The sequence below is a fragment of the Salmo trutta genome, chromosome 24, assembly GCF_901001165.1.
Source record: "Salmo trutta chromosome 24, fSalTru1.1, whole genome shotgun sequence".
In the NCBI taxonomy this organism is placed as follows: domain Eukaryota; kingdom Metazoa; phylum Chordata; class Actinopteri; order Salmoniformes; family Salmonidae; genus Salmo; species Salmo trutta.
This window is the reverse complement of record NC_042980.1, coordinates 24,458,930-24,472,310: the sequence shown is the minus strand read 5'-3', so window position 1 is coordinate 24,472,310 and position 13,381 is coordinate 24,458,930. Positions and strand designations below refer to the sequence as shown.

Here is a 13,381-nt window from a genome sequence, read left to right as displayed (position 1 = left end):
TCAGTGTCTCTGACCTGAAGAAGGAGTACTGTGGTCCGAGGTGGTAGAGGGCAGGTGACAGCTCCATCTCTGGGAAGTGTTGCAGGTCGCTCTTGATGGAGCCCAGACCCATGGCCAGGATGATGAACATGACAGGTAGAACCACCTGGGAGAAGAGACCCTTCCAGTCCCGTCTGGAGTGGTGAACCCTCTTCATCAACATAGCAGTCACCTGCTGCCAGGTCAGGGCCAGGCCGTGCACCGTAGACGAGCCCGTCAGACCTACAGGACAACAAGGGTTTGTGTTATTATTAGTAGAATTAGCATCTGTACCAAGGCTTACAGTAGTAAGAGGCTGGTGTGATGCTATTACCAGACCAGACTAGGGCCCAACGGGAAAGAGGCATCTAAAATAGCCCAGAGGACAGGAAGAGATTGAGGGAGTTTGTGTATTTAAAAATTTTATAAAAATGTATGCACTCTACTGTAAGTCGCTCTGGATAAGAGCGTCTGCTAAATGACTAAAATGTCAAATGTAAAATGTTTGTGGAGGCCTGCTATGCCACTTGGCACAATAAGGTCTAAGTAAGTATGTTTTATTATGTATGTTTTATTTTCCTGAGTTTTTCATTAACTGAATGAGAATAACTGGCCTGTATCAAGGACCAGAGTTCTTCCTCCTGGGTAAGGTACCAATATAATAGCTGGTCAGTCTAGTCCAGGACGTCAAAAAGCAGTGAAGTGGACGTGACTCACTGGCTTTGTCTCCGAAGATGGAGTTGTTCTGGAGGTCCTCTGGTAAGCTGTCTCTGGAGGCAGACAGGTCTGGCATGGATTCAGACACAGAATATGGCTTATCTTCTGCAGGCTCTGTATCATCTTGGGTCAGCTGGAGGAACACCTGCACAGACCACAAAAAACATAAGCGTGTCAATGGGTGTGAACTGTAATTGCATGTCATGTACATTATCTGAGTGTGTCTATCTCTGCATATGAAGTACACTGTATATGCATGAGTGCTGGTGTACTCTGTGAGAGCACACCACATTGAAAAGCATCTGTGTATCTCTAACCTCCTCCAAGGTAGTGTCAGAGATGCCGTAGCAGCCCAGCTGTAGAAGGTCCAGGTTAGAGTCCAGGCTAGAGAGCAGGGAGCGGTAGGCCTCTGCATTGGAGGAGCTGAACGGGGGAAGGGAGTAGACCACGTCTCCCATCTCAGCCTCCTTCAGACGAGCATCTGGCATGTAGGACTGGATGAACGTCTTGACCTCAACACCGTCAAACCTGGCCTCGGAGTCTGGGGCCTGGACCTAACAAGAGACCAGGATGAGGAAGAAGAGGAGTGCTCATACTGTATGGCCTACGTCAGGCCATTTTATTTACTATATTTATTACGTTATTTATTTGACAGGGACAATACACATCAATTAACATTTCTATAAATGTTTTCATCTGTAGTCCCTGTGTTAGTTTTAAAACTTGATATAAGCATGTACAGTAGAAGTTTTTTTGGAATGTCTTATAATAAGGCTCATAAGTACCTTCTTGGTGAGTGTGAGGTTGTATCCCTGGGCCAGCTTTTCTTTGAGGTCGAAGGGGGAGCCGCAGCACTTGAGGCCTCCTCTCTCCAGTAAGGCTATACGGTCGCTCAACACCTCTGCCTCGTCCAGGTGGTGGGTAGACAGGATGATGGTACGGTCTGAGAGAAGGTAAAGAGAGAGACACACACACACACAAGGACACACACACACAGGCACACACAGGCAAGGATGCAAGGACGCACACACACACCCGAACATACAGATGTATGCATGCACACACACACACACACACACACAACAGGAAAAGAAAAGGACAAAGGAACACCAACATACAGACAGAGATACCCCACACACAGAGACATGTGACAAACAACACAGAGACAAAAAGTATGAGCAATCCCATTCTGAACCTTTTCAGTTTTCCCTTCCCTCCCTGAGCAGCGACTGTCAGTCACATCGACTGAGACAAACCCAATCAAGTAGCAGGCATGTGTGTGTGTTAAATAGAAGATTCCACAGCCACATGACGGATACCGATCCCTCTGCTCCCCCACTACAGATGCTGTGGGATCTCTTTTTCTCCACAGCTACACACACACACACAACACAACACACACTATACTGCTATGTGCACTTGGAGAAAATCTATTTCTGCGTCATTAAATGTAGAGAGAGAGAGAGAAAGAAGGGGTGGGGGTATTTGGGCTGTGAGACTCACCCTTCTTGTGCTTGATGACGATGTCCCAGATGGCGCGTCGGGAGCAGGGGTCGACCCCGGTGGTGGGCTCGTCCAGGACCACCAGACGAGAGCCCCCGATAAAGGCGATGGAGATGGACAGTTTCCTCTTCATTCCTCCAGACAGTGTCCCCACTCTCTTGTGTCGGTGGGCATACATGCCAGTCTCCTCCAGGATTCTGGGAAAGACAGTAGAAGGAAAAGACGTGTTACTGTATGTGGGAAACGTCAATTTGACTCAGAGCGTTTCAGTCATATTTAGTCACTACAATCTAAAAACAAATCTATGTGCTAAGGCAGTTCATCTTACATGGTTAATATGATGTAATTTAGAGATTTTTGGGGCGGATATGGATGTGATCTTGGTTCAGATTGTACTTTAGGTTGACTTGCTGTTAGACACAACAGCAGTGCGGTAAGTGACTACTCACTTGCGGACTTGCGCCTTCAGGTCATTCTGTGACCAGTGTGGTGCCTTGATCTGTCCGTACAGTAGCAGGTGCTCCTTGGTGGTCAGATGGTCAAAGTGGACATCATACTGCATGCACACGCCCAGCTCCTGGCGAACGTCATCAATGTTAGTCTCCATGTCCTTCCCATACACCTCAATGGTACCAGAGGAGGGGGCGAACAAACCGGTGAGCAGAGACCTGGAAACAGAGACAATAATACATCACATAAACTCATGTTTTTCAATAGAGAAGAGATTGTGAAAAAGCAATGAATAAATATATTCAGCAGGCCTAAATCCCTAACCCCAATGACATATTACAATGTGCCTAATAGCAGGTATTACAGGCTATTGTATAAACCAGTATATAAGCTATTATAAACTAGTGTGCCTAATAGATTATATCTGATTAAAGAGAAGTAGAGAACAGATAGATCATTGTCAGAACTCACATGGTAGTGGTCTTGCCAGCTCCGTTGTGTCCCAGCAGTGCAGTGACTTGTCCCTCGTAGAATTTGACATTGAGGTTCTCTATGGCTGCTCTGTCCCCATAGGTCTTAGTCAGTCCATGGAGAGCCACGCCCACAGGAAGACCTGAGATCTCCTCTTTCATATGAGAGGGGAAGCCACCCTCAACTGAGAGAGAGAGGAGGATGGAGGGAGACAGGGAGGCAGGGAGCAGGGGGACAGAGAGAGAGAGAGAGAGAGAGAGAGAGAGAGAGAGAGAGAGAGAGAGAGAGAGAGATCAAAACCTATTACAACACGGTCACATCTCTTGATCTGTTAGGTGCAGCAAGCTGCTTTAGGAAGGCTGTTGTGTTGCAGTACTGTACCTTTGCTGTCCTTCTCATTGGGAAAGACAGAGAGGTTATTCTTCATGATGTTGGAGAAGAGCAGTCCCCTGTTGACCTTCTCAGGGCCCTTGCTGCAGCAGCAGAAGAGACCAGTCCAGAATGAGGGCATCACAGGGAAGTACCAGGGTTTAGCAATGCCATACTTTCCTGATGGGCACAAAGTATATTATCAATAGTGGAAAAGCAATACATCATTTGCTATAGGGTTGGGGTCAATTCCATTTCAATTCAGTCAATTTAGGAAGTGAACTGACATGCCATGCAATTCCTCATTGCAATGAGTTACATTGGCAATTGGAATTTCATTTCACTTCCTGAATTGACTGAATGGAAATGGAATTGATCCCAACTGTTGAAAAGTATTTGACTCTGTCTCCAGTCTAGTCTGGCTTGGTGTGTGTTTTTATTACTTGACGCTGTGTTGTGTGATTACCCGGGAAGACTATGCGAATGTAGGCTCCAATGATGAAGTAGCAAACTGAGTCGATGAGGAGAAGCCAACATAGCCAGCCGAAGGATGACGTGTCACCGGCCATGGGTGAGACATATTGGTTGCTCCACTGGATCCCTAGAGAAAGTAGAAAGTAGGAACATAAAAAGGTTTCAGTTAATTTGTTAGATCGCTCTCTATCTTCGTGGCTAGTGTCGAGGCTGCTTTCTCCTCATGAGTTTGTTTTTTAAGAACCTTTGACGGCTTTGTGACACACACACATACCCACACACCACACATTTACGAGCGTACGCATGCACGCACGTACACACACACACACACACAGACACACACACACAGACACATGCCTAGCACGCACACACACACAGACAGCCATCTTCCCAGCATGTCGTACCTTCTCCCTGAATCTCATAGCGAGTGATGTATTGACTGGCGTAGCTGAAACAGGTGGGGGCAAACAAACTCTGAGGGAAACAAGAGGCACGGATAAGGCATAACACAGGGACATCAATAAAAAATGGTTTGTATCAACCCCTCCATCTCTCTGTTACTCTCCCTTTTCCTCTCTGTTTCTAGATCGCCATCTGTCTCTCTATCTCTCTCTTTCTCCCTCCCTCTCCCTCCCTCAGCCCCTTCCCTCCCTTCCTCCCTCCCCCTCACCAGGGCGCTCTTGGTGGAGAACGATAGCGAGCTCTCCAGTGACATCACTACGATGAATGGGAAGAAGCTGATGACGTAGATGAGGGCGCCGCTCAACCCAGCGATGTTGGTCTTGTCAAAGAATGAGCTCACCAGGAAACTGATGGCCAGGATGCTGTCGAATATAAGAGAGGAGAGGAGAATACTATGTCACATTTTTCAATAGAAATTGCAAAATGCCCATTCACATACAGACATACACACACCCAGGTTACCCTGCCACCCTGAGGTAGCCTACCTGAGTCCGTAGTCACTGAGGTAGAGGAAGAGCAGGAAGCCGTCACTGTGGGGCAGGACGCGCCCAGCCTTCAGGATGATGGTGAGGATGATTATGGTGATGATAAGGAAGCATGCACTCTCTATGAACCAGGCGAAGAAGTGACTGATTGGATTGACCCCCATCATCTTCATGTACTGTGGAGGTCAAAATGGAGGGGTTAGGAAATCAAACAATCACAACTCATGACTCAAATACACTATTTAGAATTTAATGAATGAATGAATAGAATAATGAATTAATACATTTTAATGTCTTGCCACCCTTGTGATTTGCAAAATATGTGTTTGTTTGAAAGAGACATCTACAGGAAATGACATAATTGCCAGGGGAGATGGTTGGTGGCTACTATACCTCATGAAGTCTGAGCTCTCTCTCATGAACCAGCTTCTTCACAAAGTTGGCGATGAACAGAACCCAGGCAATCATCAAGACCAGAGGGAAGGCAAACGCGATGCTGTTCAGGTACCTTAGGAAGAGACATGACAGCTGTCAATCAATCAATCAATCAATGTCACAGCCTAGCTACCAGCACTGGGACTGAGAAAGAAAAACAACATTTTCGCTCACTTGCTAAAAATATGGATTACATAGTCATGCATACACACACTCATACAATCACTCTCAGATGAACACATCATGATGAGCATGTATATAACACACACACACAAACAAAAACAGTGCCCTAGAAAAAACAATAACAACGACAATGTCCTAACCTCATGTAATTCACTCAAAGCTTTTTTCCATAATCAGAGAGGGTATACCCTGATACATGGACCTTGTCAATGTTTATTATAATACAAGTAATATTTCAAAGTGATCGTATCGGGAATAATGTGTTGTTCCCTAATAAATCAATATACCAGAGCTGCGGGGATCACCATGCCTCCGTCCCAAATGGCACCCTATTTCCTTTATAGTACACTACTTTTAACCAGGGCCCATAGGCCCATTGAGTCAAAATTAGTGCACTATATAGGGAATAGGGTGCCATTTGGGGCGTAGATTATATCTCACACATGAATGGGAGGCAGCCAGGCAGGGAGAGCAGCTACGCTGCGTTTGCGAGATGAGATATCCATGTTGGCTTCAGAAGCACTCTCAGTAAGATGTAAACATAGACATTATTCTCAGCCATGATTTATGGCGAAGCGTGTACTGTATTGATGCAGGGGACATAGCTAGTAGTTTATGTGTAACTGATAGGAGGCTGGATGAGAGATGAGGGCGTTTTTTATTGTGGGTCTGCTCATCAACAGGAGGGGAGATAATGTGTGTGTGTGCATATGCATGCCTGTGTGTCTGTGTGTGTGTGTGTGTGGGCCTGCATTCATGTGTGCATGTGTGTGTTTTGGGCCTACTCACTCATCCTTGAAGAAGCAGGGATAAGGGAAGGCCTGTAGCTGGACGACTGGCTCAGTGACCTGCTGTCCTGTCTGGGTCTCTGAGAGATGATGAGATAGACAGTAAAACATCACATAACACATCATCACATAACACATCATCACATCATCACATAACACAGAACAGTGTTGTTTTCCTCTTTTCTTAAAAGCACTGATTTAGCTGACAGCTGCTTTTTTCAGGAATGTTTTTACTATGACTATGATATGGGTTGTGTCTTACCTACCTTACCTACCCTTTGGAAGCCTTAGAAAAAAAGGCTTCCAAAAGGGTTCTTTGGCTGTCCCCATAGAAGGACTCTTTTTAGTTCCAGATAGAACCCTTTTGAGTTCCACGTAAAACCTTCTGTGGAAAGGGTTCTACAGTACATGGAACTCAAAAGGGTTCTACCTGGAACCAAAACGGTTCTACCTAGAACCAAAAAAGTGTTCTTCAAAGGGTTCTCCTATGGGGACAGCCGAAGAATCCTTTTAGGTTCTAGATAGCACAATTTTTTTTAAAGAGTTTACCTTGGGTAAAAGCACTGACTGTACTGTAAGTCACTCTGGATAAGAGCATCTGCTAAATCCCCAAAATGTAAACATATCATCAACAACATAACGTTACCTATGATAGCCCTGTCGATGCTCTCCTGCAGGTATACAAAGCCTCGGTTGTAGCGCTGGGTCTTCAAGGAGGAGATGTAGGGGTCCTTCACCCAGAAAGGGTTGCGGGAGCGGTCAGTCCGCATGGAGTTCTCGATGGACATGCGGATGGTGTAGTCCACCTTGGGAGGCAGCGCGGAGGAGGAGGAGCGTGAGGCTTCTCGCCGCTTCCTGTGTGAGTCGTCATCATCCTTGGGCAGCTTGAAGATGATACCTGCAGAAAGAGACACAGGAACAGAACACAAACAGCTATTTTCTTTTCTTTTTGACTACTTTAATATTATATTAAGTAACTTTATTGCTGTAAGGCAAAATGTCAAAACACAAGGCTTTTATTTTGAAATATAAAGAATAGACTAACTGGCGTAGAGGTCTCTGGTCTGGGTGAGGTGTTCAGCCATGGTGTTGAGGTCGTCAGTAGAGTTGATGCCGTGGAAGCGGTCAAAGTTAATACAGGAGGACAGGTTCATCATTAGGTTGGACAGAGTGGTGATCTGGGTCACAATGTCCTTGTTTTTCTCCAGGAGGGTCGTTGTGCTAGCTAGGGGGAGAACAAGGGTCTATTAGATATAATAAAAATAGAAAGACAAAGAAGATCTATAGCTAATAAAGTGGATAAATATCTTAAGACAGATTAAGATATTTAAGTAGTGAGAAGTGGTCAAGGGGTGAGGTGGTCAGTGGGTCAGGGGTCAGTGGGTCAGGGGTCAAGGGGGAAGGTGTATATTAAATACAAAGATATTATAAAACTAAAGAAAAAAAGATCCACATTATAAAGAATGTATGAATTAATGAAAACATGTATTGCCCCGAAGGGAATTTGAATGTAGAAGATATGTTAAGACACATTTTATTGGAATGTGTCTTACAGTTTTTTCCAACTGCTTACACACAAAATCTTTTCATGTCACACGATTTTTGAAACCTCTCACTCAAAGTGCAAAACTACACACCAAATATCCAAAACCATAAGCTATTTCTCAGCCTTTGACTCAGTTGTCAATTGCATAAAACACTTTTTTCAAAACACTACACACAATTCTCTACCTAAAACACAAAAACCTAACAGGAAGTGACTTGCTTTCCTTTTCCAAACACAACCAATCAAAATGCTACACTTATTCACCAGGTCACACACACAATAGGACAGAGGGCAATTACCAATGTCCCTGGACAGCATGGGGGTAATATAATTATGTGTGTTGTCATCACTCAAAACGGGGTCCTCCATCACAATGCCACACTGGGTCCGTACAACACCGGCCATATGCTCACTTTTCTGGATGCAATTTACACAATGCTTGTCCCTGATCCAGATCAGGAGCCTGCTAGATTTGTGGTTTTATGGGACAATGTTAGTTTTCACCGGGCTGTTCTGGTCCAAAACTGGTTTGCCACCCATCCACAATTTGTAGTTTTGTACCTACCCCCATATTCATCTTTTCTAAATCCCATAGAGGAATTCTTCTCAGCCTGGCGCTGGAAAGTGTATGATCGCCAACCCTATGCCCGCATGCCGCTTCTCCAGGCAATGGAGGGGACATAGAGGTTGCCTCTGTCCAAGGTTGGATACGCCATGCTAGGAGATACTTCCCTCGATGTTTGGCAAGAGAAAACGTATCTTGTGATGTGGACGAAGTATTGGGGCCAGACCCAGCCCGGAGAAGAGATGAAGCTTGGCTTAGCACTGGTGGCTGCCCCCCCTACCAATTCCTGGACTGCCCCCCCGGGACCCCACACACACAATTGTGTTCTTTACTGTATTCTAAAGAATATACTTTTGGTTTACATATGTTTATGGTTTTGTTGTATGCTACTGTATACAACAGTAATGTTTGGCCTAATAAATATTTTCTTTTTCTACATTGCATTGGTGTTTACAGTGTACTTGTTACCCCTCTCAGCAGATTACTTTCACTGTAGAACATTGTATTGAAATGTAGATATAAGCCAATGAAAGACCAAAGAGCTTTAGATTTAGAACAACAGTGTTTACATGGAATATCCAAAAATATACTATTATGAAAGCAGTGTTTGCCATTTGATGTAAATGCTTCATTCTGACATGTGTTTATGGCATTTTGAATGCAGTGTTACATTTTGAAGGAGATGTGAGGCATTTTGCATTTTGTGTGTGCAGTTTTGGGAATTGTGTGTAGAGTTTTGAACAAAAGGAGACAGTTTTGAAAACGTGTGTAAGCAGTTGGAAAAAACTGTAATTGAAGGCCTTGATATGTTTTATATTTTACATGGAAGTAACTAGAGAAGAAGGGATAAGGGTTGTCTTGAATGTACCCATTTTCCAAAGTAAGACTTTCAAATACAAAACTCACAGAAGTTCTTGAGAGTATCCTTCATCTTGCTCACATCAATGTCTGTCTGCATCTCAATGAAATTCTGAACAAAGGAATTGCCAAGGGAATTCTAGGAGGGAGAAAGAAGTTGAGTACAATAACATCAAGATACAGTTGCTGAAACTTTCAGTTGCTGAAACTTTCAGTTGCTGAAAAAACGTTCTAGTATTTTCCTCTACTTTCCTAGATAGATGGAATGTTCTCACTATTTGCTAGAGAGTGCACTACTTTTGAGCAGAACCCTTGTCAAAAGTAGTGCACTATATAGAGAATAGGGTGCCATTTGGGACACCGCCATGGATTCCAGAAAAAAGCCGATTGTAGCTTATATAAACCCATTGTAGCTTTGAGAATAGCTGGTTCATACCTGGAGCATTGGCAGGGTTTGATTCAGTATCTTGGCTGAGTCCATAATGTAGGAAGAGGACTGGAGCCAATCCTGGGAGTACATCTTCAGGTTGGCAAACTGCTGCAATGTGGCATTGGACTGGAAGACAATACATACAGATGGTGATACAGTGTAGTGTGTGTGTGTGTGTGTGTGTGTGTGTGTGTGTGTGTGTGTGTGTGTGTGTGTGTGTGTGTGTGTGTGTGTGTGTGTGTGTGTGTGTGTGTGTGTGTGTGTGTGTGTGTGTGTGTGTGTGTGTGTGTGTGTGTGTGTGAGTGATTGTACCTTTTCTATGATGGCCCTAGTGAGTGGTGTGTCTGGGCTGTACAGGACCTGTCCCAGCAGCATGGGCTTGAGGAAGGCCCAGGCTATGGCTCCTCCAGTGGTGTTCACCATGTCCAGGTAGAAGTTCATACAGAAAGGAGCTGGCCAGGGGAAGATAAGGTGCAGGTTATAAGATGTGTCAGTCCTACATTCTTATAGGAAAATGTCACAATTTTCAACCTCATATTAAATCATAATTAATAATAAATAAAGATATTCATAATCTTGTTGTAATGATATAATTTCAATCAGCTTTGAACACTGGGTCTATGCTTAAATCAAATAAGCAACGTGTGCTTATGTATGTAAAATGTATGTAATGTTGTCTCTGGCTACAGCAGCCTATTTTATTTATTCTTTATTTAACTAGGCAAGTCAGTTAAGAACAAATTCTTATTTACAATGACAGCCTAGGAACAGTGGGTTAACTGCCTTGTTCAGGGGCAGAATGACAGATTTTTACCTTGTCAGCTCAGGGAATTGATCTAGCAACCTTTCGGTTACTGGCCCAACACTCTAACCACTAGGCTACCTGCCACCCCAGGTAGCCTAAAAGCCTACTACGTTTAATGATCTAATAAATGATATCAATCAACAAATCAATCAACTAATCAACCAATCGATCATGTGCAAAGTGGGTTCCATACTGGCATTGCGAGGGATCTTGAACTTGTTGACCAGCTCCTCCATCCTGTGCTCCTGCTGTGTGGAGGGGTCTGTCTCAGTCATGATGGGCAGCTTGGAGATGCCAAACAGGGACATGATGCCATGGTTACACATGGCTCTGGACACAGTGGTGAATGTAGCTCTGCTGGACATTGTTCTGGTTTTACCATGCACCATCTGGGTGAGGGAAGAGAAGAGAGTCAGGAGGGATGAATGAGAGAGAGACCCACAGCCAGACCACAGACTGATAGCAGCAATCCTCTCAGACTCAGCCATTCACTACTATCTCAGTATGAGTAGAGCTCTATATCAGACTCAGCCATTCACTACTATCTCAGTATGAGTAGAGCTCTATATCAGACTCAGCCATTCACTACTATCTCAGTATGAGTAGAGCTCTATATCAGACTCAGCCATTCACTACTATCTCAGTATGAGTAGAGCTCTATATCAGACTCAGCCATTCACTACTATCTCAGTATGAGTAGAGCTCTATGTAATACTCCATAGAGTCTCCATAAATAAACACAATACTACTGTTCTATCTAATTCTGTGTTTGTCTCAGTATGAGCAGAAGGATAGAAAGAAACAGGAAGACAGAGACAGGTAGACAAAGTGCTAGCTACAATCCTCCCAGATTGTCGCAGCATCATGCTTCAATACTCACACTGCGGAACTCTGGGTCAGAGACCAGGTTGAGGTCTCGTATGGAGATCATGTAGTCCTGCAGGTGGGCGATGGCAGGAAGCAGCTTGCCCATCATGTCTGTCAGGAACTTGACCATCTGCAGCATGAACCCCACTATGCTCTGCATCTCATTGGACAGCATCAGCTGTGGAGAGACATATGGAGGGACATTAGTATCACACAGAAGACAGTGGAACCCTCTGTCATTAGGACTAGGCTGTAGACAGCTGAACCCTCTGTCATTAGGACTAGACTGTAAACAGCTGAACTCTCTGTCATTAGGACTAGACTGTAAACAGCTGAACTCTCTGTCATTAGGACTAGGCTGTAGACAGCTGAACCCTCTGTCATTAGGACTAGGCTGTAAACAGCTGAACCCTCTGTCATTAGGACTAGGCTGTAAACAGCTGAACCCTCTGTCATTAGGACTAGGCTGTAGACAGCTGAACCCTCTGTCATTAGGACTAGGCTGTAAACAGCTGAACCCTCTGTCATTAGGACTAGACTGTAGACAGCTGAACCCTCTGTCATTAGGACTAGACTGTAAACAGCTGAACTCTCTGTCATTAGGACTAGGCTGTAAACAGCTGAACCCTCTGTCATTAGGACTAGACTGTAAACAGCTGAACTCTCTGTCTGAGAGCCTGTGGACAGAATCCCCTTTGGTCTTACTGTCCTTAATTGCATTACACGTCTACCTATCTCAGGGTTTCTTAATCCCGGTCCTGGTGATCCAAAGGGGTGCACATTTTTGTTTTTGCCCTAGCACTACATACCTAGCACTACACACCTGATTCCACCAATCAACGCATCATCAAACCTTTGATTAATGGAATCAGACGTGTAGTGCTAGTGATAAAACAAAAATGTGTACCAGTTTGGGTCCCCAGACGTACATATAGTCACAGAGAATCCCGATGTATAACCTTTACATGACCTGCCCTGGCACTGAGACATAACCATTCCTTACCCTGTAGACGACACTCTCCATGTGGACATAGCAAGCCAATAGCACTATGAAGTTGTACTGTAAAACTGCTGAGATGGCAGGTTACACACACACATACCCTGTATATCACGTTCTCCATGTGGATGTAGCGAGCCACGATGACTACAAAGTTGTACCACTGGTTTATAGGCAGGTTGCAGAAGACCTGGAAGAGGAGCTGCTCTGTGCTATTCATCTGCAGGCTGGCTGGGTCCCTGCAGTAGTGCATGTTAGCCAGCCACGCTAGGATCTATAGAGGGGAGATAGAGATTGTGTATGGGTCAGATCACTAGATATAGTACTAGCTAGTAGCAAATTAGATGAGTAAGAACATATGATGGAGAGAAGAGAGAGAGAGATGTTTCACTGCAGTGGTGCATGTTAGCCAGCCAGGCTAGGATCTACAGTAGACATAGAGAGGTTGAAGACTGGTCTGACTTTCATGACAACTTCTAAAAATGACAATTATATGATTTCTCTCTCTTTTTGAGATAATTGTAATTGGTGTTATTGTTACACATCATATGGGCATCACAGCTGATCTGTGGCTTGAATAAGCTGAGGTGAGCTCACCTGGAAGTTGCTGTTAGGCATGGTGGTCTCCATCAGCAGGTGGAGGATCTCAGGTGGGATGTCAGTGTAACGCTGGACCTCCAGAGCAAACGCTGTCTTGTTCCTCAAGAGCGCTGACATTTTCACCACACCTAGGAAATACAATACAACAGGTGACTACAGAGAAAATACAGGAGGTTCAACACCTTGACCACACCTGTAGAAAAAAATTTAACAAGTGACTGAAGAGAAAATACAGGATCTTGACCACACCTGGGAAACATAAAATATATATTTTACATGATATATTTATACGTTGGCCTCCCGAGTTGCGCAGCTGTCTAAGGCACTGCATCGCAGTGCTTGAGGCGTCACTAAAGAT

At 44.5% G+C, this 13,381-nt stretch overlaps 1 protein-coding gene across 1 annotated transcript in view; it reads right to left on the bottom strand.

Annotated features, from left to right (window-relative positions):
* The window catches only part of abca12 (ATP-binding cassette, sub-family A (ABC1), member 12), a 93,541-nt gene that overhangs the window by 34,616 nt on the left and 45,544 nt on the right, over positions 1-13,381 (bottom strand). The window contains exons 41-63 of the mRNA XM_029711593.1: positions 13,021-13,151; positions 12,527-12,697; positions 11,440-11,604; positions 10,753-10,948; positions 10,067-10,206; positions 9,761-9,880; positions 9,373-9,463; positions 7,401-7,580; positions 7,002-7,253; positions 6,357-6,435; positions 5,343-5,457; positions 4,950-5,125; positions 4,673-4,826; positions 4,407-4,476; positions 3,995-4,129; positions 3,541-3,708; positions 3,160-3,343; positions 2,688-2,906; positions 2,239-2,435; positions 1,521-1,678; positions 1,053-1,289; positions 736-880; positions 15-261 (exon numbers count right to left, since the gene is read on the bottom strand). Coding sequence (XP_029567453.1) covers positions 15-261; positions 736-880; positions 1,053-1,289; positions 1,521-1,678; positions 2,239-2,435; positions 2,688-2,906; positions 3,160-3,343; positions 3,541-3,708; positions 3,995-4,129; positions 4,407-4,476; positions 4,673-4,826; positions 4,950-5,125; positions 5,343-5,457; positions 6,357-6,435; positions 7,002-7,253; positions 7,401-7,580; positions 9,373-9,463; positions 9,761-9,880; positions 10,067-10,206; positions 10,753-10,948; positions 11,440-11,604; positions 12,527-12,697; positions 13,021-13,151 — 3,730 coding nt within the window. The remainder of the gene's footprint in view (positions 1-14; positions 262-735; positions 881-1,052; positions 1,290-1,520; positions 1,679-2,238; positions 2,436-2,687; positions 2,907-3,159; positions 3,344-3,540; positions 3,709-3,994; positions 4,130-4,406; positions 4,477-4,672; positions 4,827-4,949; positions 5,126-5,342; positions 5,458-6,356; positions 6,436-7,001; positions 7,254-7,400; positions 7,581-9,372; positions 9,464-9,760; positions 9,881-10,066; positions 10,207-10,752; positions 10,949-11,439; positions 11,605-12,526; positions 12,698-13,020; positions 13,152-13,381) is intronic.